Source organism: Lissotriton vulgaris, chromosome 2_1, assembly GCF_964263255.1.
Source record: "Lissotriton vulgaris chromosome 2_1, aLisVul1.2, whole genome shotgun sequence".
Taxonomy (NCBI): domain Eukaryota; kingdom Metazoa; phylum Chordata; class Amphibia; order Caudata; family Salamandridae; genus Lissotriton; species Lissotriton vulgaris.
Window position 1 is genome coordinate 117912213 of NC_141687.1, and position 24847 is coordinate 117937059.

General features: G+C 45.8%; 1 protein-coding gene across 1 annotated transcript in view; it reads right to left on the minus strand.

The window, feature by feature from the left end:
• The window catches only part of LRRC75A (leucine rich repeat containing 75A), a 985560-nt gene that overhangs the window by 307105 nt on the left and 653608 nt on the right, over positions 1-24847 (minus strand). Inside the window, exon 3 of the mRNA XM_086954549.1 lies at positions 368-480. Coding sequence (XP_086810675.1) covers positions 368-480 — 113 coding nt within the window. The remainder of the gene's footprint in view (positions 1-367; positions 481-24847) is intronic.

Sequence of the window (24847 nt, forward strand, 5' to 3'; positions counted from 1 at the left end):
TGTGGCTCAATGGTTAGAGCAGCAGACCCTGATGCAGAGGTCTGGCCCGGGACCAGGGTTCAATTCCCCGCCTTGGCGGGTCTTGGGCTCAAAATTCCACGGACCTGATAATTCTCGCCTCGGTGCCAATTCCAATCATGGAGTCCCACTCTGCAACTCTGGGCAATAGCTTGCTTAATCTCCACAACGGCCCCCACAACGCTAAGGATGCCTGGTCTCCACCCTGGGGGTGCCCAGGAGTGGACGCCTCACAGGGAAAGCCAGGATGGGTTCCACAGCGGTATTTGTACAAGTGCCTTGAGACCCTTGCAGGTGAGTAGTGCGCTATACAAGTATCAATTTACATTACATTTTGCTGTGTACTCACCAGGCCTGGGGTTTCCTCTTCAGCACTCCTTGCCGCCTCCACTGAGAGTGAGGGCTCAGGTGATAGGTCAGCTGCCGGCACACCTTCTCCATGGCACCAATCGAGTCTCCCTCCTGCCAAAGAACACACAACACGTCATCCACTCCATTCAGATATTTTGACTTTGAAAAGTTCATAAAAGGGTACACAGCAAAAACAGTAAAACTTCAGTTTAGTGGGTAAACATTGAGAACACTATCACACAATACAGTTTATAAACATGCAGTTAAAATGTGTTAAGACCTTGTTTTAACAAAATAAAAATGATTTAGTACAAATGTAATCTGATATAATGAAGTGGTGTGCATCCTAAACAGAAACAAAGAGGGCGGGCAGGAAAAGGGGGAAGGGAAACAGGGTAGAAGAGACAGAGATGCTGCAATGGGACAAACATCAGTGTAATCATGGGCTGTGGTTGGGACTTCTGGGATCCTTTACAAGTTAACTCTGGTGACTGACGCACCTGTGGAATTACTGAGTCAAGTATGAGGCTTGACTTTTCTTAACGTTCTAAATATATATATCCAATTGGGATGCTGCATATAGAGAATTCGTTCTTAGTCCTGATGAAGGCCCACAGCGTCAGAGCAGATCAAGCCAGGGGCTGAGACATGTTGACCGTCTGTAAGGGTTGAATTATCCCCCTTTCTCTGAGACACACCAAACGAGAATGAATACAAATTATTTAGCCCAGCACTAGGTATTTTTAGGTGGAAGTGTATCAGACAGCAAAGCTATCTGGTCTGCTTATGACTTCTTGTGGGCATTCTGAAAGCTTCCCTGGGAATAAATTCCATCCCCATTTAGGAATATTGCCTTTGTGGTTTGTAACTCACATTTTCCAGCTTTCTATTTGCTGGCTTTATTTGTTTTAGGCTGTGGAGCCTGAGCTCCTCCCTCCAGTTGCATAGGTCTTTAAAGCTTGTTCTTTTCTTGTCACATTTGCTGTGCAGTCAAAGACAGAGGTCAAATGTCAAGCTCTATCCTCCGAGGGAGCTTGATGTTTTCTTTTATTTCTCTGACTTCAAAGTGAGAGAATTTATGTGACAATCCTGTTGAGTGTCCATTTGTGAGAGGAGTGTGTGTAGGATTTTTTTCTAGCAGACAACAACAAAAAAATGAATTGTCCTGATGTTTCAGAATATATCAGAATTAGTACAAATGAAGCACTTTTTTATTGTAATTCTGAAGTGTAGTGAAAACAAATATTTGAATACAATCCAAACAAATCAGTACACTAGGTGATGACATTTGCACACATTATCGTTTGTGCGCAGTAAAACCATATTTAGGCACAAATATAATGGTCATTTCAATTGAAAATGTGCAGTCTGTAATGGCAGTGCGCTACAACACCATGCACACTCCTCACTATGCTACCCCACCTGTTGAAGAACTAGACTAGTTCCCAGCATTGGGCAAGTCATGGTACGCAGATGACTCCCATTTCCACCACAAACTTCAATCCGAACGCTGCATAACTTGACCCACTGCCTTACATCATCACTGAAGGTAAAATAACTATCTTGGCTTCAGAGATGGGAAAAGAAAAATTCCACTGTAGAGTCCTGTCAACCCTACTGCAGTCCCTTTACCTCGCCTGGCTATTGTGATATCCATCAATCCTAGTAAGTAAAGTTTTCATATTCATCTACTAAATAGATTCCGCCATTGCACCACTGCTCTCAGAAAATCTCTCCAATCCTCTCTGTCACCAGGACATGCCTTTATTACTGCAGCAGCTTATATTCAGCCTCTGTCATGCATCCATCTCAAAACTCAAGGCTCTTCAAAACAATGTTGCTTGGTTTGAAATGACTTAACCACATTACTCCTCATTTAGAATCCTTCCATGGGCTACCAGTACAAGAAAGCTTCACACTACAAACACTCTGTATAGTGCATGTGGCACTCCGTTAGGATTGTGGCCCCTTACCATCTGACCAGGAGCTACAGGTCTGTCAACAGATGTCTCCAGACCACCTGAATAAATAGGAGAGAGGTTGAACCTTCTATGTTCTGAACTCCTCTTGTGGTATTCTCTGCATCAACATCTGAGACTAGAGGATGAATTCACCTTATTCAGAAACCCTAAAGACTGACCTAATCTCCCTGGCATTTGGATAATTCATTCCTTTAGAAGTCATTCCTCTTCAGCAATTGGTCATCTAAGTCCTGGTTAGTCAGACGCCTAGAACATGCATGCCTCCCTCACTTGGCGCTTTGCACTCTGTTCTCTTGTGATCTTTCATTGAGATGTTCAAAGACAGATAGCTCCAGAAAACCCCACCATTATTTCATGTTCTATCTGGCTCTACATCACAAGAACTTGCAAAGCACTACCCTGGCACCGCTGAACTTTTATGTATCTACAACCTAAAACGCTCTGAGGTCAATAACGGTGGTTAGGTGCGCTTTACAAAAACCTATAATTAAAATGGAATAAAAGAATTATAAAATGAGAACATTTGTAATTTCATCAAGAAGAATATCTCATCATTCACCATTATGATACTGCTGTATTTACTCTCACATGCTATACAAATGCCACTCACATAAGCGAAAATAACACAATGGGATGTAACATAATTAAGCATGGGCGGAAAATCCGTTACGCTCGCGGATTTTACGGATTTTCGGTAAATTCGCAATCCGCGAACGCTCGCGAATTTACCGAAAATCCGCAAATTCGCACGCAGCGGATTTTTTTTTCTTGGTGATACAATTTTGCGGCGTGCGTTCGCAATTGCGAACTGGTACAAAACCCTCGCGAACTGGCAGAAATCCTTGCGAACTGGCAGAAATCCTTGCGAACACAAAAAAAGCATTCAGCAGGTTCAAAAGTTCAAACTCATCATTAGTAACCATTCCCTGTAGTGCTTCCTGACAAGGGCCCCTCCAGAGTTCAGTTGCTAGTTGCAACAATTGTATGACCCTGCTCTGACCCTCACAGCAGGCTCATAGAATAGCTACAAGTAGGCCACAAAGGTCCTGGAAAAAAAAATTGCACTGCAACAGAAAGCAAATTACAGATAAGGAAGCAGGTGCCAGACTGGAATTTTAAAACAGGGACACATTAATAAATCAACCCCAAATTAATTCATGTCAGTTGAAGCAGGCAGGTGTGCTTGCTTTTTCCCCTCATAATCTACAGTGATGATGAACCAGAGGGTGGCATTGATGTACCAGAGGGTGGCATGGGTGAAACAGAGGGTGGCAGGGGTGAAACAGAGGGTGCTGGGAACCTGTGATGATGAACCAGACGTAGAAGCAACATAATCGTGACCGTTGCGAGCCGACATGTAAGTTCGCAATTGCGAACTGGTACAAAACCCTCGCGAACTGGCAGAAATCCTTGCGAACTGGCAGAATTCTTTGCGAACACAAAAAAGCATTCAGCAGGTTCAAAAGTTCAAACTCATCATTAGTAACCATTCCCTGTAGTGCTTCCTGACAAGGGCCCCTCCAGAGTTCAGTTGCTAGTTGCAACAATTGTATGACCCTGCTCTGACCCTCACAGCAGGCTCATAGAATAGCTACACGCAGGCCACAAAGGTCCTGGAAAAAAAATTGCACTGCAACAGAAAGCAAATTACAGATAAGGAAGCAGGTGCCAGACTGGAATTTTAAAACAGTGACACATTAATAAATCAACCCCAAATTAATTCATGTCAGTTGAAGCAGGCAGGTGTGCTTGCTTTTTCCCCCCATAATCTACAGTGATGATGAACCAGAGGGTGGCATTGATGTACCAGAGGGTGGCATGGGTGAAACAGAGGGTGGCAGGGGTGAAACAGAGGGTGCTGGGAACATGTGATGATGAACCAGACGTAAAAACAACATAATCGTGACCGTTGCGAGCCGACATGTAAGTTCGCAATTGCGAACTGGTACAAAACCCTCGCGAACTGGCAGAAATCCTTGCGAACTGGCAGAAATCCTTGCGAACACAAAAAAAAAAAATTCGCGAGAGTTTGCGGATTTTGCGGATTGCGAGTTCGCAAATTCGCAAAAAAATTCGCGAACGCCAGATTTGCAAAATTCGCCCATTCTTAAACATAATATAATATGTCTATTAGGCAATAAAAAAGAACTGACAGCACCACTGGGTTAACTCCAGACGACCCTATCCAACATATAATGTTTGTGTCTCTTTGGTTAATAGAGCACCATCACTCCTGTAGTTAATGATTTTTCCTCAATGTACATCAAATCATGCCCAATGTTAGATCAATGTAAGCATTGTAGTGTTTATGGATGACAATCAAACTAAGTGACCCACGATTTGCCCATTCAGGCTGCCATTATCAAAGTTATGACAGAATCCACTCTATTCCACAATCTAAAAAAAAACTATATTCCAAGACAGTGTTTCCCAAACTGTGGGTCACAACCCATAAGTGTGTCATGAGACTTTTTTAGTGGGTCACAAAAGTCCAATCAACAAATAAACATGCTTTTAAATTCTGTCGCATATGCTGCACTACAAAGACAGAGGTCAAATGCCAGGCTACGTTGGAGCTACTGTTCGTAACATAGGGATTGATGTTTACAAACTCCTTTCACTTTGCAGTCAGAGAAATAATTAAAGTGAATTATGTGACACTCTTCCTGGGGTACAGTGAGTCTGATAGGAACAGTTGTAGGATGTTATTTGTTTCTAACACAAAACAAAATGTAAATCCCTGTAAATGAACTGTACACATTCAGCAGGAAAGCAACAATAAAGCACATTTGTGAAAATTCAGAAGTGTGAGGTAAAGAAAGATATTAATAGGTTCAGAGCAAATCAAGACACTTAACTTAGCACTTTAGAATTTACTTGGTGATGAACAAATGATAAATATTCACGGTAACCCGATTTGCTAATGATGATAGAGCTAATGATGCTCTGAGGGTGACCTCTGGGGCGGCGACGCTATTAGATTGATGCCTTTCCAGGAACATGATCTTTGTATGCACGACATACTGTTAACAATGATTGTATGATTGCCTTTATTTGTAAATCCCAATGAACTTCCGATGCCATCTGATGTGCGATTGTCTGGAGCTTGTTATTACAATAAAAACAATTTTAAAAAAATCATAGTACTAGTGTGTTATCAAACCACAGAAAGCACTTCGAAGCCTTGGGAGGGGTGAAAAGCACTGTATAAATGAGGCTGCAGTGCAACTGCAATTGGATTAGTCATTTACATTCTGAAATGCTTGTTAGCTTCTCTACAAAAAAAATCTATGTTTTCTAACTACTGCTATGACCAATAGTTATGGTATGTTTTATTCAGTGAATTATTACAGTAAGCGGCCAGCATAATAGGCAACAGTGTCTCAGTTGTGTCCCAAGACCCCGGGAGCTTGCCCTTGAGTCCCATCAGGTCAAAGGTCGCAGGTTCTTTCTTCATTAATCACAGTAGAAACAGAGGGGCATGTCCATGCAGGGTGCCACTAGCACATGGTGAGGACACATGTGTGGGCTGCAAGAGGCAGCACATTGAATCAGAGTTTAAGGAAACCAAGAAATCACAAAGTATGAGTCATAACTGCAGGGCGCAAGCAAAGGTACACGAACCCCCCCTCACCCCCCCACGCGCTCGCCTAGCGAGCAAGCCAATGTGGCCATCATTAAGATGCAAATTGGAAAATATAGAAGAAAGCAAGCAGAACTGCGCCTCTGATGCTATTTTCAGACCACAGTGGTGTCTGAATTGAGTCAGAGCTGGCTCTACCTGCCCATCAATCACCACCAGCGAGAAGCCCAGATGATACAGTCCTGATATGAGCAGCACACAACCATGTTCCAAGAAGTCAACTGCGGCTGAGGGCTTCAAGGGCCGGTGCACTTACCTCAAGTCTTTTTCCAGTAAAAATGTAGCCTGACTCAGTGGCGTAGCAAGGGGAGGGAATCCACCTATCGAGGCCAGAGTATATATATATATATCTTCAAGGTACGCAGATGTGAAATATATATATATATTATCGTCAAGGTACACATATATGGAGTTAAGTATAGTAAAACTTTGCTTATCCACAGAAACTTACCTTCACAATATTTTTGCCCGCGCTATTTCCGGACCAATATTTCTGTCACACAATGTTTTTCCTTCAACATTCTGATTAAACACCCTGCCTGTAGCACACTTTTGACCCTAATACGAGTTGACCGGGAATTGGTGGGATATTTACCAGATAAAATCTAATTCCGCTATTAAAATACCACCCAATTATCTCTGAAAATGGGGAACATCTAGATTTTGCTGCTTACCGCAAGTCCCGGTATGTTCCAGTCATTTCCCCCAATAAATTTCAGCAAGTTTAACCTGTCGAAATGCATGCAGGGAAAAGGAACTTTATCACGATTCATGGATCCAAAGTGGGCTTGGGGTAGGGTAAGTGATGTGTAGGTAATTAAGTTGTATTAGGCTAAGCCTCGAAGATATTACTATTTGTCGAGGGGCCAACCGTGCCAGGGTTCGGTCCATGTCGTCAAGTCTCCTGACCCATTCCTGCGATTCTGTCTCAGGGACTGGAAACTGTTGGGACGTGTATTACCAGTATGAGGTAGATGTGGGATACCCATCCTTTCCCCAGTTTTCCCATCAATAAGTTGGCCTCCAGGGCACTATGTGCCGGAAGAATGGAGATCTGAGATTTGTATGGCTGTAGAGTGTGCTGCAGCTGAAGATATTTACGAAATGGTGGTACTGAGAGGGAGATGTGTATCTGAAAGTCCTGGAAAGAGCCAAACACACCATCCTCACAGACTTCCCCAAAGGTCGTAATGCCGATCCGGTCCCACCTTGTGAAACCCAGTAATTGGGCAGTGTGTATAAGGCAGCAGCCCTGCCACTGCGGGGTCTGGCGTGCCAGAGTTTTCCCCCAGCCCACATTCCGGGACGCCTCCCGCCAGCTCGGGAGTAACACCCTGGTAACTTCAGGGAGGCTGTTAGGAATCAGGTTGTAATATAGGATCTCCTCAGTTGGTTAAATCCTAGAAGGAAGAGCTTATTGCGACATGCAAGGTTGTCCCAACCCTTCGTCATCCAGTAATTGATAACCAGTAGTTGTATAGCTTTGTAGTAGAGCCGGAAGTCAGCCATACTGATACCCCCTTCATACACTGACTTTCTCAATCTGTCGTGGGCAATGCATTGCGGGCCACGGGACCAAAAAAGGAACCAAGTGTGGAATCCAGATCGCAGAACCAGAAGTCCGGGATGTGGAGGCGGACATTTTGGAAAACATAAAGGTACCTAGAAAGTACCATCATTTTACCTACAGCGAGTTTACCAAAGATCACAGTACAAGTGCCTTCCCAGCGTCTGAGGTCTATTTTCATTTTCTTAATTAGGGGATGAGATTAAGATGACAGGTCTTTATGGGATCCCTTGAAATGTGGATCCCTAGATGCTTAAAGCTTGTGGTATAGACAGGCATAGGTGCTCACCAGATTGTGTCTCCATCTTTCCCTCTAAGCGGTACTAGCAATGATTTCCTCAGGTTGACCCGGAGATCAGAGGCTTGCTTGTAAAGGTCTAGTATTTCCAATTCTGAGGGTGTGAGAGTTAGAGGATATCAGCTGGTCATGGGGCGATCCTGTTCTCAGAGCCGTCCACCAACTGCCAGCCACCACCCAGGCGTCACAGCGTATTTGTTGGGCCAGAGGCTCAATCGCTAGTGAAAATAGGACCGGTGACAGCCAACAACCCTGTCTGGTGTCCCAGTGAATGGGAAATGGGTGTGAAGGGGCCCCATTAACCAGCACCTGTGGTTCAGAATTTAGGATGCCAATGTATCTGCGAAGTCTGGGTTCCAAACTCATCCTCTCCAGGACCCTGACCAAGAAGAACCAGTCTACTGTATCAAAGCCTCTTCAAAGTTCAGGAGGAGAAATGCCAGTGGACTCCGCAGGTCTCCCGTGCAGGCCATGTCCAGGTGAGGCAGTCAGAAACAGTGTCTGGTACTGCATTCTGGTAGTTTGGTCAGTACTGGGCAGAGCCTTTTGGACAAAAGTTTAGCGAATATTTTGATATCGAGCAATGAAATGGGCCTGTAAGAAACATACTGGTCCCTGCCTGCTAACCCCTCTCCCCGCCCTGACGTAGATAATATAAGAACTTAGGTAGCTGTGTTGATGTCTGGGAAGAATCTACCTCCGTCAGCTACCTCTTGGTAAAGGTGGAGCAGATGGGGGTTAACTAGGCAGAGTGTCTACAATAGTATTCTGCGGGAAAGCTGTTGGGATCTGGTGTCCTGCCGGAGTTTAATCCATTAATCGTGTCACTGATTTCTTCTTCAGTGAGCGGACTTTCGAGGGCTATACGATCAGTCTGGGAAAGCAACGCCAATAGGATGTCATCTAAAATGGGTCACTGCCGTTCTCTGCGCAATCACTCCCAGTGGACGTAAAGTGATTCATAGTAAGTAAAGCGAACACTACAGCTATATTAGTGGATGCAGTGATTGGGGGGTGTGTACCATCACATATCTTGGGGACTATGCTGGATGCAATACCTCCCAGTAGCTAGCCAGTAAAGCAAACTGTCACTGTGTGTCTCTCGGGTACTATGTACTACGCCATTCGAGGTTCAGGACATGGGTCTCGAGGGCGATCATGGTACACACCCTCTCCTTTGTTGCCCTGCTGATGCAGCCTTTTGCCAGCCTTCTAAGAGGCTTTACCTCCCATCCAGAGGACGCTTCGGGAGTCAACTGTGCCCTTGTTGAGTGCAAAGTACTGATCTATCTCGGTGGAGAGGAACTCCATGTAGGTCTTATCTTAAGACGCTAGGCATTGAGGTGTCATATAGATCGCGGGGCACCATCTTCGCCCCCAAGCTCCATTGTCACTGAGGAGTGGTCCAAAATCTACCTATGGAGTATGTCCGCCAAGGTGACCTGCAGCATGTATGTCGCTGGGAAGAGTGTGAGATCTATGCGTGAGAGTGATTTGTGAGAAGCTGATGTTTGGGTGTTTTCGCTCGTAGAGCCATGCCAGGTTCTCCAACTATCACAGAGGCCAAGGCATGCATCCAGTCTCCCAGTGTGTTGGCATGTGTCAAGCGATTTGTTATGGGAGTGCCAGAGGCTTCCAGACCAGGTCTCTGGGCAGCTTTATAGTCACGCCCAATCACCATTATCCCCTGAGACATCCCAAGGATGACTTGGTTCAGGGCAGCTAGGGTCTCTATTTGCAGAGTGGGCGGGATGCATATGCTAAGGTAGTTGTGGTGATTTCTTACTAGAAGACCCTCTACTCCTATGTATCTGTAAAACGGGTTTGAGGTTGTGGCACTCACCGCAAGGGGCAGGTTTCTATAAAGGAGGATTACCACCCCGGAGCCTTGGGGAAATCCAGCGTGAAACACACTGTCAGGTATTGCCTGAGGAAAAGGCAATGTGACCCCATCAGGTGAGCTTCTTGGAGCATCATGAAGGGGGGCTGGTGGCGTTTGGCATATTGGACGACCTCAGTTCTCTTAATGTGGTCCAGGAAACCGTTCACATTCCATGAATTCTGGCATTTAATCTTTTGGGCATGTGGATGTAAGTGATGATGAAATGTGTATGGTGACTGGACAATGCAGAGGGGTCTAGGCCTCGAATGGCGCAGGCAGAAGTGTTCTGTCTCCCGTTCCCTAGTGGTGTTGTGAGCCCATTCATGGGTGGTGCTAGTTAATGGTAAACCAAGAACCATTCCCCTTTTCTCCATCTCCCCCCATATTTCCCTACCACAATCTTCTGTCACCCTAGGAGTTAATACGTCAATATACAGTCAAACCGTTGGTGGGTGCATGAAGTGAACCTCCTCCGATAGAGCGGATTTCCGGTGCCTTGGAGCCGTAAAGGCTTGCCCTTTCCCAGCCACCTCAGACCTGCCTCTCTCCACCCAAGGTGTCACCCCCCATTGTTCCAGATAGGGACAGAGACATGTTCTCATCTTGAGGAGGGTCCCCCCTAAGGAGGGGGCCCATTCCCACCCGTCATGAGCCCCAGAGTCTGAGGATCTCGATAGCCTCCGAGTTCAGGTGCGGTTCCTCCGGAACCACAGCCCTGTGGAATGTTACTCCTTGGCATGCGGCCGGGGACCTCCTGCTGCTCAACAGAGTTTTGGTGAGGCTATGCCTTCAGTGAATTAAGGTCCTGTTGCTCTGTTGCAGTCATCCTGGATCCCACGTTGCGGAGATATTGTCTGCGGAGCACTACGTCAGCCGCTACCTCTCCTACCGTGGTCTCATCCGCCTACCAGCAAACCCCGATAGCCAAGAGAATAGGGTTCGTATCTCCTGGGGCCATTGTTTAGACTGGCTCCATAGCCCGATCTCAGTGGCTTAGGCCGCCAGTGGGGTTGGCGAACCTGCCGATCTTGGACTGGGTATGAAAGGCTGCTACCTTGTCCTCTCCCATAATAGAGAAACAAAAGGGGGGGCCTCAACATGTCCCGGTATGTAGATAGTTTTGTTATTCTAGAGGACAACAGATTTCAGATGGTTACTATGTCGCCCTATGCATGTTGTCGTACGAGTTGCAGCCGTCTTTCCACCCGTAAATTGAAGGTCGGGGGTGCCTCACTCCAGCCCGCTTGCCCCGGGAAATCCCAGCAGGCACGATGAGTTGGGTCCAGAGCACAGATGCTGAAGTATGGCGGAGGAGTGTCACAGCACAGCTTATGTGCATCCACCATCTTGGCCGGTTCGACCATGTCCCCATTCCACATTTCAATGTTAACAAGCCGGCAATGTGCGGGCTGGACACTCTAGTGTGGCAGTTTCCGCAAATAAGGAAGAGTCTTGAGACGTTGAAAGTAAAGCTTTGGATAACAAGAGCATCCAAGGATTTATTAAGTAATGGACCCACAACTAACCGAGCGGCTATCCGGCTCCAGAGCAGCAACCAACTGCCAGACTCCTCTGAGCACAAGCCAGACCGTCGCCCCGCAAGTCAAGGTTCCAAAGAGAACCAAAAGAACAATAGAACATGTTTAAAAGCAAAATATAGAGCAAAGCAAATCAAACATTGGCAATAAATAACGTGGATATATGACGTATTCACGCATGCATTTACAACACATGCCTTTACAACGCGGGCAATACAATGAACGCTTCGTTACTACGCATTCTATTACAATGCAAGTCGTTACAACGACTTGCTTTAGGGGAGCACAATGGATCTCTTCCGGTGGCCTATTCCAGTGAAAGGGGGACAGATAGGAGAATACACGCCCTCCCATTCTTGATTTATTAATCTTACACGGAACTAATAGGTTCTGATTACTTGACCTGAGCTGGCGACCCGGGACATTAGCTTCTTCCTTAGGTATTATGGCGCAAGATCTGGCCTTGCCTTGAACACAAGTGTCAAGAGTTTAAACACTGCTCTCTTTCTGATGGGCAGCCAATGTAAGGCTTGCAGCAAGGGTCGAGGGGGGGAACGTCTAGACTTGTTCAAAAGGTTAATGCAAGTTTTTGTAATGTCTTGCCTTCTAATGGAACGCATTTTAATGGAACGTGTGGTAAAGACGTGTTTGTTGCAGTGCTTGCTTTAATGACACTGTGTTGTTCTGACAACGTTGTAAAAGCTGTTTCCCAACAAACGTAGCCTATATCACACACTCACTTCTGCCACCCTGATTTGGGTGCCTGATTAACAAGTGCATGCCTGCGTGAGGCAATCATTTTTAAGCACTTTAAATACCAGGGGCTACTTTTACCTAACTCAGTGAAGCTCAAATTACTTATCTAAGCAGATACAAGGATGAGGTGCCCTTACACATAATCAAACTCACAATGTGGGGTTAACTGTATATCTCAGCAGTGAGTGTTAAAGACTGACTGAGAAACCCTCCTCAAAAGGAAGGCGAGTGTGTTGTATTGTTGGGGTTGGGGTAGCTTTAAGAGTAGAATATTCTTTGGAAGTTCCATGTGGAATGTGGAGCTTGAGAGAAATCAGTTATGCCGTCGCACTGTGGGGTTCAGTTGTAGGTGACATATCTAGTTACAATAAATCCAAATATATACAACAACTCCTTGTGGATGGATTCCTTCACTGGCGACGAGGATGGGATTGACAAGGGCTACAACAGAGATGAGGTAGTAAGAAGAGTGAGAGAAAAGCAAGATGAGTATTGCCACAGACATTCTAAGTACGTAAATGTGTATTTGTTAGTGTAGGCACATGTCTTGTCTGGTTTGCCCTTTGTGTAAGAGGAATGGAGGAGGTCTAGAAAAGTCCGGTAAGTAAGGAAAGGGGATAATGTAGTCGCGTAGTGTATCGATGATGCATGGGCTCAGTGGGCTATTTATAAAATATTGATTGTGGATGTTGTGAGAATGTGATGACGCGTTAAATTTGGCGTCTTTGTGCTGAGTCAAACCTGGGAGATGATTACATTATGAGGGAGAATGGAGCCCTATCAGGCTCCACCTGCAGTGACTGTAACCCAAGGGCCACACATGGAGAAAAAAAAATGACTGTCTACCTGAACCACTCCTGACGTGTGTGATGGCGCGGCTTTCCACCTGCAACACTTTTAGCAACGAGCTGTTAAAAGAACCTGCGTGGAGGTGCAGCAGGGCACGGGTGGCATTGGGGAAGTGGTCCTGGTAGTGGAGGAGGCCTCTCTAGACATGTGGAGAGAGCCTGTGATTAAGAAGAGACCGTCTGGGGCGCCCACCATCAAATCCACTGCCAAGTGGGGTCAGTGTTTCTGCTGGGCAGGTGGCACCCAAAGAGGAAGGGGGCAAGGACCAGGAGGAAAGGACAAGAGGCCAGATGTAGTGACACCTCTCATTGAAGTGTCCGTAGCTTAAGGTCTGTAATCTGAGAAAGTAGCAAGAAGCAGCTAGTGTGTGACACGGTCAGCGGTTCACAGAAGCATTGACCATTTACAACATGTCATTAAAGGTGCTGAGCGCAGGGAGGTCTTTGTGGACAGTGAGCAATCATCTGGGGTCCTGAGCGAGGGTTGTCTAAGGAACTGGTGGCATGGGGCTGGGTGATCTCATCCTTTGGTGCTCAGGGCAGGGCTTTAAGTGGGATGAAAAAACTGGGGGGTCTCTCAAAGGGGAGTGGCCGATGTAACTAAGGTCGTGGCTTAAAAATAAGTAAGCTAAAAATCTGTGCTAAGCATAGTGTGTCACCTTACTGGTATTTTGCTGCTTCTGTCATTGCATCAAGACACATAATACAACATGTAACATTACACCTACAACAAGCAAGGGTTATTGGCTTTGTCAATGGTTTTTAGTTGCATAAGATAAATAAGCAAAAATTATGGCTTCCTTGTATATAATGAAAATGCTTCCGTTCTGAAATTATGAGACTGTGAAAGTACTATAGTGAGTCTCTTTGAAAAACTGGAGAAGAGGGTACCATCCAAGCGCATATCCCAGAAGACTCTTGGGTAACTCACTATAGTAAAATTTTCAACCCAAATGAGGTATTGATGACTACTACTGTGGGAGTTGGTGACTTCAATATGGAGTCAGCAAAGTTACTTAGTGACTCATTAACGCTCCCAGAGGTAAAGATCGCTCTGAGTAAGGGTGCTCCATTAATAGCCCCAGGGCCGGATGCAGTACCCTTGGATCTTTTTAAACATAACTTAGAGGTTTGGTCGCCACTACTGCTAAATGTTTTTAAGGCAATAGTGGTGGGGTCTATTCCGATTTCCTGGAAAGAAGCGGTTGTGGTACCGATTTTCAAAAAGGGTGACAAGTCTGACCCGTGATGCTACAGGCCGATATCATTAATAGACGCGCCCTGTAAATTAATGGGCAGAGTGATACTGGCACGCCACGAAACATGGGCAGAGTCAGTAGGCATTATTGTGGACTCCCAATATGGGTTCAGAAGAGGCAAGGGAACCACCGAGCAGTGTCTCAATTTGGCACTAATTATGGGCAAGTACATGGGTGCCAAGAACAGTTCCATCCACTTGGCATTCATGGACTTGTCCAGTGCCTTTGACACTGTATGCAGGGGTAAGTTGTGGCAGGATGATGGAGTCTATGGGGTTTGAGGAGCCTCTGGTTACCTTGCTTCGCAGGCTCCATGCCGCCACAACAGTGAGAATAAGATATGGCCCTGGTGGGGAGAAGACTAGACCCATATTATCCACTGAAGGTGTCCGCCAGGGCTGTATTTTGGCTCCCTTTTTAGGTCGAGCTGGAGTAAGCATCCGTAGGATGCTCCAGTCCAGTTCGACAACTATAGTTATCAACTTCGGGGGGATTAGGACAAGAGGGTGCCACGCGCTTTTCCTGTGGATTTGACCTCGTGCACGCGCACGTCGGCTCCGTCCACATCCGCAGCAATTCCCGCGCAGTGCACATCCCCACACATACACACTGACAGACACTCACTCGCTCGCTCGCTCACCCCCCCCCCCCCAGTCACCGGGCTCTTTAAAACACACACACGCATACACACAGACTCCAAGACACATACACACACGCACGCTCACACACATACAGAGCCCCCCGCCGCCCCACGCACACACACATGCCCCCCGCCCTCGCAGCTCAGCAAAGGCCCCCACTCACCTGTACTCGTCTCCAGGCGAGGGCTCGTTGCAGGCGGCGGCGGTCTCTTCCTTCTGTGCGTGCCAGGCTCTCTCACCTCACGGGAGCACGCCCGGGCTTCCGGTGTGTCTTAACATCCCGCCCCCGGCCTGCCTGACTTCCGCCTGGGATTGTAAACCTTGTTATAAGAGTGTCTATTGTGAACTGTTTGTTTCTTTATGAGTGCGTCTAGGGTGCACTGTGTCTGTTTCTTTATATGAGTGTCTAGGGCCCTAGGGTACATTATGTTTGAGTAATCAGAAGGTGCCCAGCGTGAACTGCACTACATTCTATCCTAGAATGCCTAGAGCGTGCTCTGTTTAGTTCTTCTGAATTATACTGCTGCAAAGTGCCTATTGCACCGTTCTCTTCAAGAATAGAAAAACCTGTGCCATTCTGAACTTATTATTCTGGTCCATGATTTGACAAATGGATACTCTTTTTGCATCAATATGTCTTCTGTGGTCACGTTGCTTTGGCTGTGTAGTCGGGGCTGCAGCCCTTTCCTCGTGTGCCGTGGCACAGACTGTACTGTAATGTGCGGTGCCGCCGAGAGGCCGCCGTACTTTGTTCTACACAGACGCCGCTGACATGATGCTGAGTGTCCGCACAGCGTGTCTGCTTTATCCTGCATGTCAGCCTGACCTCACTGGCAGCGCCTTCGGCTCTTTCCAGGACCCCCCTCTCTGCTGGACACGGTTCAGTCGTCCCAGTACACACTGCCCTGGCCGGATACCATCTGTAGCAAGGAGAGAGCGACCCGAGCGATAAGAAGCGGCCGCGATGCTAGTCTGTGGGGCTTCAGTGGATGAGGGCATTAACGCCACGAGGGGCACAAGGCCGGCCTGCACTCTGTAAACAATGTGTGACCTCACGTGCATAACTGCACTTTTTCCTGCACTACCTGCTCACTTGTATTCAGGTGCATGTTTTTTTGCATTATGAGCTCACCTACATTCCTCAAGGACACCTGTGCACTTTGATCTTACCTCCATTCCTGCGCTTTGCCAATGCAGTCTGCCTTCCCTGTAATCCATAAAAGGCGCCTATGCACTTTGAGCTCTCCACCATTCCCTCGCTGTGCTGATGCAGTGACAGTCTGAGCTCACCTGCATACCCAAAGGGTGCCTATGCACTTTGAGCTCTCCACCATTCCCTCGCTGTGCTGATGCAGTCTGAGCTCAGCTGCATTCCTAAAGGGCGCCTATGCACTTTGAGCTCTCCTCCATTCCTGCGCTGTGCCGATGCAGTCCGAGCTCACCTGCATTTCTGAAGGGCGCCTATGCACTTTGAGGTCTCCACCATTCCCTCGCTGTGCTGATGCAGTCTGAGCTCACCTGCATTCATGAAGGGCGCCTATACACTTTGAGCTCACATCCATTCCTGCGCTGTGCCAATGCAGTCCGAGCTCAGCTGCATTCCTAAAGGGCGCCTATGCACTAATAGCTTACTTGCATATTGTCACCCGGCTTAAGCACTTTGAACTCACCTACATAATCATTAATACACTTCCTACGCACCTTGACCTCCTCTTAATTTCTGAGCAGTGCTTACTGTGGGCTTAGCTCCATTCCTGCACCGTGCCTATGGATTATGAGCTCATACCCAGCAGTGTTAAAATGTAACAAAAATATGTTAATATTTCAGTTCTGTTCTTGGATTTTCGTCACAATAAAATACACTGAACATAATCTTCACAAAAGTTATTTACAAAAGTTTAAGCTATTGCCATTATAAATTACAATAACTTTTATTTAAGTATTTATTATTAAAAAAATTAAAAGCCATTGTTATTTGTAATATCAATACATGTAAGTCACGTAAATACAACACATATTGCTTTACAAATGCTGTAGGTGTCACATTTGCGAAAGTTATAACTATTGGCATTGTAAATGACAAAGCTATTAATTTAGCTATTTTCAAAAACAAAACATAAATAAAAAATGTGTCATTTACAATACCAATAGCTCAAGCTTTCCAAATGCGAGACCTATTGCATTGCAAATGCTTGTTATTTTTGGTTTATACCAATGGACTAGAAAGTTTTTTGTTAGAATCCGGTGCTGACTTTCCACAGGCTAATGGAAAAAGGATACCAATGTTGTCATACGCAGACGACACTGTTTTAATGACCCTCACTTCCAATAGCATGCAGATTTGCCTGAATGCTTTTGATACATTTATGGAAAGTTTAGATCTTAGGGTCAATTTCACTAAATCCTTTGCCATGACTTGCGGCCCGAGAAGCGTAGAAACACGCAGGTATATGGTGAAGGACTCAATCATAGTGAAAGTTGATAATTTTAATTACCTAGGTAACCTATTTAATAATAAACTGAATTGGGACCCCTTGATATCAGCTCGGGTACTTTTCTAATGTATAAAAAGAAAGGGCGAGATGAAATTCATGGTAAGCTGGCCACAGTGAAGTTCTATAAGGAACTTAATTTAACATCGGGGTTCCAAGCTTACCTTTTAAATGTTAGTCGTTCTTCTCACCAATTCGTTTTAACCCGTGTCAGGCTGGGCATTGTTCACCACCTTGTAGCATTCCCAGTACAGAAACTTAAATCAGAATCTCCCTGCCCCTGTGACAACGTTTCACGCCAGAGTTGCTGCCATTTTTTATTATTTTGTAACTTTTATCACTTTTTAAGGTTAAGGTACTTAAAACCTATTTTCATTAAATATAATATAAGGTCTTTTAAGAATGCCCTTGTGTTACTATCAACCCTAGAAAATGCAGACATTTGTTTTTTTGTTGCCACTTATATTTTGAAATGTACAGCTGCCAGGAAAAGCATTTTACTGCCATGATTATATATATTCCTGTCTGTACATACTGTTTTTTATAGCATGTGACTAATAACCATGCAAAATGTCTTTTTTTCTTTTTTTTACGTAAAAAGTACAGCTGCCAGGATAAGCACATTGTGTGATAATGTCTTTCAATCCTGTCTGTACATGTATGCTCCTTTGATTTAGCATCCTTACTGGTACAGCTGCCAGGTAGTGTTTAGTGTGTTATATCTTTACACTATCCTGTCTGTACCTATTTGTTTTGCAAATTTACTTTGGAATCCTTAATGTCCCATGCCTTCGGCTTTGGGTAATTTCAAATTGTACAGTTGTTATTTTAAAACGTACAGTCGTTAGGATAAGTATTTTATGTGATGATTCATTTACCCCTGTCTGTACGTGCATGTTTCCCGCATTCTCTAGTTTACCCTTACACTCCCACTCATGAATCGACGCCTAGTGGTTGCAAGTATATGCTCTTTGCCCATATAAATATTTCGGATTTCTCTTGTATCTTTCAAGATGGTTCTTGTATTTTTTAACAATTTTAATGAAATGAACTGTTTTTTAAATTTTGCTTGTATGATTTGTATTCACAAATCGAATAAAAGCTTTGAAATTGAATTGCATTGCAAATGCTTGTTATTTTTGGTTTATACCAATGGACTAGAAAGTTTTTTGTTAGAATCCGGTGCTGACTTTCCACAGGCTAATGGAAAAAGGATACCAATGTTGTCATACGCAGACGACACTGTTTTAATGACCCTCACTTCCAATAGCATGCAGATTTGCCTGAATGCTTTTGATACATTTATGGAAAGTTTAGATCTTAGGGTCAATTTCACTAAATCCTTTGCCATGACTTGCGGCCCGAGAAGCGTAGAAACACGCAGGTATATGGTGAAGGACTCAATCATAGTGAAAGTTGATAATTTTAATTACCTAGGTAACCTATTTAATAATAAACTGAATTGGGACCCCTTGATATCAGCTCGGGTACAAAAGGTTACACAATCAACTGAAGCCCTTTTTCGTTTTGCCAGTAAATTAGGTCAAAAGCGAATAGCAGAAATAATATCCCTGTATAAAGCTAAGTGTGTCTCCGTTGCATCTTTTGGCGCTGGACTATGGGGGTCACAGAACTGTGAAAAGTTACAGATTATGGAAAACAAATTTATAAAGCGCCTCTTATCTGTCCCATCTGGTACGTCAAATAGTTTTTGTCATGGGGAGGTGGGTATGAAGTTTGTAAGTGACATTATACATGTAGCTCCATTACTGCTATGGTCTAAAGTCTGGCAATCCGAAGAATTGAAACTTACAAAAGATATTTTACAAGATTGCCTTAAACTTAACCATTATAGGGAGATCCCATGGCTCCTATATGTTAGGGATACCTTTTACAAGATTGGGTTAGGTAATATGTTTGAAAAGCCTGATATGATTAGCAAGGATGCTAAGTTAATTATTAAAAATGCCTACCGTTCTAATGTGGGTTCCTTAAGGAATAGTGAGCACGCACTGTATGTTAAGGGCAAATTGCAGCAGCCTTTTTATTTATCATATATTATCAATACGCAATGGCGTTTTTATTTGACAAGGTTTCGCCTCAGTACTCTACACTTCCTTTTTGCCTTTCCAATGCAAGGGGGGGTGGTGTGAGAGACTACCTCCTTGCCCCTGTAATGATAAGGTTTCGCAAAGTACATTGCACCTTATCCTTTTCTGTGCTTTGTATAAGGTCCCAAGACCTTATTATCCTTTGGATCATGCTATTACATAGAGGGCTATGAACATTTATTGTCCTTGTCAAATTCGAACATTTGTAATGCTGTACTTAGTTTTATTAGATCGGCCTTTGTCATTAGAGAGCGATACTGAAATAAGCTGTGAGTGGAATTCCCATAAATGTTTTTTCTGTTGGCCTGTTGATGAAATTAATTTAGCATTTTATGTCCTGTCCATACATGATTGAGGTTACTTTTAATGTATTTTAAACCTTAAATAGGTAAATATGTATTGTGGATTTTATGATAATGTATGTATTTTATATCAGTGTATACTTTTATGACTCCTTTGTGGATTCGAAATAAAGTTATTTGAATTGAATTGAATTGAGTCTCTTTGAAGTTACATCAAAGGCGACGAAGGATGGCAGTGCTGCAGAGTTTAGTTTAGCTCGAAATAGACACGTTTCAGCACTCGCTTCTTAGAACTACCGGTGCTGAGCACCGGCAGGATCCGGTTCATTTAAAGCTCTGGCTCAGGGCATATAAAGGCGTTATCAGGCTGCACGCACAGGCTGATGTTTTGGTGGCATACTCAAGAAGACGATGGACAGAGCGCTGAAACTTTTCAGACACCCCCCCCCCCCCCCCCCCCCCCTCACAGATCTGGGTTGAATCCATCATCATTCTTTAGCTCACTTCACCACCTTAGTTCAGACCGAGCTGCCAAGTCAGTTCTTCCCTGAACCGGAAACAAGCATCCTGGGACCTTTCCTCTCCAGTGTGAGTGGGGTCCGTCAATGAAAGAGGGCCTGGTAGCGGTCATGGAGGTTGATCCATTTTGTAAACTTAGTGATTGGCAGAAGTAGAGGAGGGACTAGGGAGAAGTGAAGTAATGGACATGGATGAGGGACTTTGAACAACCATGAGGAAGGACTGTGGAGCGGATTACTTTCACCTTGGAGGTGGCAATCGAAAGGAGTTTGAGTAATTATTCATGTGTCAATTTCAGTGTCAGCTCTTGGTCTGAAGTGTAAGAGCACAATTGTATGTACTATAATGTGATGCATTTAATCTGCTGCTGGTGTTATCCTGGGGTCTCAAAGTCCAGTATGGCTTGATGAATCTAACTTCAGTATTAGAAACATTGATTTGAAATGCCTTTCTTAAAGTTCACTACTACTGTTAACAATGTGTTCATTATTGCCCGTACCAAGGAGAGGGTGATTCAGCTTTGTTTTTGATACTTTCTAATAGAGTGCAAAGTCCCTGTTCTATATGATATGCATTTGTACTTTACCTATGGTTACACACAATTCCACAGCAGAGTCCTGTATGTACTCAGATGCCCCTACACGGTATAAAGTGTGTGGGTGGGTTGTTTGGTAATGTATTATGTGTGTTCTGTTTATGAGAGAGTTGTTGGCCCATAAGTGCTGCTTTTGTGATCTTTGAATGGACTTTGCCATCCATGACTGTGCTCGATTGTTACTGATAAGTGTTTGCCCTCAAAATAATGTCTGGTAAGTTCACCTTCATGGCTCGCAGACCTTCCAGGTGGCCTTGCATTATGTTTTATGGCTTTGGCAGATGTGACCCAAAGTTGATCTGGTGTAACCTGTTGTTAGATCAAACTTTACTCATGGAAAACTCTTATACTTTCCTCCCCTAAGACCAACAGTATCTGAACAATCTAAAATGTGTTCAAAATCTGACAGCACACGAACATTGATTGATTGGAATACTCTAGACATGCCTGCAGAGTTACAAAAGAGCTTGGCTGGCTCTGACCGTGCAATGCTATTGTTTCCACAAGGCATACCTGCACGGCAAAAGTGAGCCTCAAACTTTCAGCAGAAATATATTTTTGTCACATGCTCAGCCTCACCTTCAAACTGGCCACAGCAACGTGCTGCTGGACCTCAACCGAAGCCACATGTGTGAATAAACTCTGCACCATCCTAGCACTCAACAATAGGGAAAACCAATCACACGCCCAGAGGCGTAGCCAGAAATTCTCAACCAGTAGGGCTGTGACAAAAAGCGGTTGGGCACACAGTCAGCTTTGCCAAGGATTTTTCTGGAAGTATGACACTTTAAAGCACGCTGGGTGCACACTATTAGCTCACCCTGGATATGATTTTAAACATTGAGCAAAATAGTGCATTTTAAAGCTCATTAGGTCAGTAGAATTTCTTGAAACTGAGTAGAAATAAAAGGTAATCTTACATAAGGTTCTGGAGTTTATTACCAATGAATGCTAGCTGAGCAGGTCTGAGCAGAGGCCAGTTGTCCATGCCGGAGTGTCAGCCCAAGTCAGTGTAGCAGATGCCCCCCTGGTGGGGGCTGGGGGGATATGCTCTCCACCCGAGGAACTTCCGGAGAAAGTTGGGACCACGGATGTGGTGACGCAGCAGCTGCCGTGTTTACATAGTCACATTTGTCCACAGCGTGGGGAACGATATTTCCCCAGCACTCAACAAGGACTGTACTGCCTGAGCCCTGGCAGGGGGTTGGGGGGGGGGTGGACATTTACTATCCACAGCCAAGTGGGAGGTCACAGCCTGCCAGGCCAAGGAGGACTACAAAAGGGCACTAAAGGCGACGGGGAGATTACCCACAGGGACACGGCCCATCATGCGGCGCAGTGCCCCAAACAAGGATGGCAGAGGTACCGGTCTGTGCCCCAATGGGAGGGAGATGGGAGACAGCTTTAATTTTAGGCCATTGACCCCCCCAGAAGCTCTTCGGCCATGGGAGAGAGTGGCCCCTGGGATAGGACATTAAAGGGGCCGTGGACAGAGTGGCCTGATGGTGACAGGAGGGAACAGCTCTAAAGAGGATCCGGGACAGTGCAAGGCAAAAACAACAGATGCGCCACCATTTGATATCATGGAGAATGGCCTCTCTGCCCCCACGGGCATGGGGCGGGAACCCCATTCGAGCCCAGAGGTGGCAGGAAGCCCAACACATGGCAGTTAGGGTCCAGGTCCAGTAGAATGGGACATGCGATGTCAAGATGCCACATGAATACCGTGCTTGGTCAAGGAATAGCAAAAAAGTTAGGGAGCAGCACGGTGGGCAGAGTTCACACGTACTGATCCGCCCAAGCACACGGACGGAAGGACATAGGAGTAGGTGCATAGGAGTGACGCGACAGGAAGAGGACTGGAAGCTGAGGCCCCGGCAAGCACAGCTCAGCAGGGATCGGAAAACGGCTCAGGGAGGATTCCTTTGCAGGAGCCAGTGACTGAGAGAGGGACGGTGCCATGGGGTGGTCGAGGAGCCAGGTCCGAAGGGGTAGAGGCACAGGAGCGAGCACCCCCAGTGAGCGGGATCAAGGTACCCAGCAGAGGGTGGCTGGTTTGCAGTCGGCAAAGAGGGTGGAGGCGGATAGTGCACCCCCCTCCCAAGAAGACCAGCAGTGCAGGAGATGGAACCGGTGGACTATGCTTTGGCAGGCAGGGATTCACTAGGGAATGTTAGGTTGGATACACCAAGGGCCACAGTGAGGTTGGAGGCAGTGGACACGCCGCAGAGAAGGGGGTACAGAGTCCTTGAAGAGAATTCCGTGGTGGACAGGTACAGCATGATGGAGGGATGCATGGTACAAGGAGCAAAAAGGGGTATCGATGAGATAAAGGAGGGTGGAGACTGGAGGAACTCTTCAGAGAAGAGTAGGATTGAGATGAAGAGCGAAGGAGACCCAAGCTCAGAGTCAGACAGGAAAATGGGCAAGTGAAGAAGATGGACAAAGGAGAGGCGAGTGAGTCACCTTCAAGATGCTCACCCACACACACCAGGCCCGTCACAACACCGGACCAGCATTCCTAAACAGCTGCCTCAATTTCCACGCACCCCAAAGGACCCTACTATCAGCCTAGCTCTCCTACGCCGTGGTCCCCCGCACCAGAAAGACCAGTTCGGGAGGCCGCTCCTTCTCCTTCCTCTCAGCCAGAGCCTGGAACACCCTTCCGCTACACCTCCGACAGACAACATTGCTTCCCATCTTCGTAAGATCCCTCAAAACCTGGCTCTTCGACAGACCCCCTCCTTGATGGACTGGAACCTGCACCCCCAATACCCCCAGCACCTTGAGACCCTTACGGGTGAGTAGTCGCGCTTAACAAATGTCTGATTGATTGATTGAGTGAGTGGATGGTGGGACAAAGGAGGAGAAACTGCACAGGGGAGAGGGAAGTGAGAGAAAGCCTGGGAGGAAGCAGGAGAGAGCAACTATGCGACAAGGGGAAATTGTCGGCAGGAAGAACCAAAGAGAAGACTGAAGTCACTAAGAAGAGGCTGATACGGTCACAGAGTGGAATATGGGAGGCGGTGAGGCCGGAGAGTGAGCATGAAGAGCCTTGGTGTGGGAAACATGGCACACAGTGGAGTGTGAAAGTGAAAGACTGAGTATTACAGGCATGAGAGAAGGTGAAGGGAGTGAGGATTATAGTGAGTTTTAGAAGATACATTTTGAGTCCTGGGGGAAGTATTAGATGGATGAAAAGAAGAGCAGAGGAGGACAGGCAGACATGCAAAAAGATGGATGAGAAGAAGAGGCAAGGGACACAATTGCGACAAATGGACAGAGATAAAACAGGGAGACGGGATGTCAAGGGCAGAATGTAGGGGTTGGTGACAAGGACAAAACAACAGCGTTGACGGAACAACGGAAGATAGAGCAGGACAAGAAAATAGGAGAGGAGAAAGTGGAAAAGTTATTATATATGGGAGTAGTGGATGCTTTGGGAGACACCTCCATCTGAGCACAAAAGAAAAAGCATGGGCTACACGGATATCTTCAAACTACTACACTGGGAACCATGGTGCCAGGGTCTAAATTGGAGGAAAGGAAGTTGGGTAAATGACCGTAGGTACTTACAAACTTAAGGCCTGACTTAGATCTTCGTGGACAGGTTACCCCGTCACGACGGTGATGGATATCCTGTCTGCCAAAATAAATTATCCCATGGGATATAATATGATTTATATTTCGGCGGAAGCGATATCTGTCACTGTTGTGACGGGGTAACCTGTTAGCCAAAATCTAAATCAGGCCAAAGAAGGCTGAGGGTGAATTCTATTTAATACCCACATTTTGTGGTTGGAAGGGTCCTCTTCCAACCAGTACTGGGACCAAGACGAGCGCTCAGTTTCATCTGCCGGCTTGGTTGAATCAGAAAGAGTGGGAGGTGGTGCAGGAGGGGACAGGATTGGAGATGGGGAAGCAGACAAAGCCCAATTTCAGACCCCCACTGGTGCACCTGCATGACTATCAGTTGTTGGGTATCCAATTTGAATGGCTCCTCTACGTCATCAAAGCTATGACCATGAACTACGCAGTAGTGTGC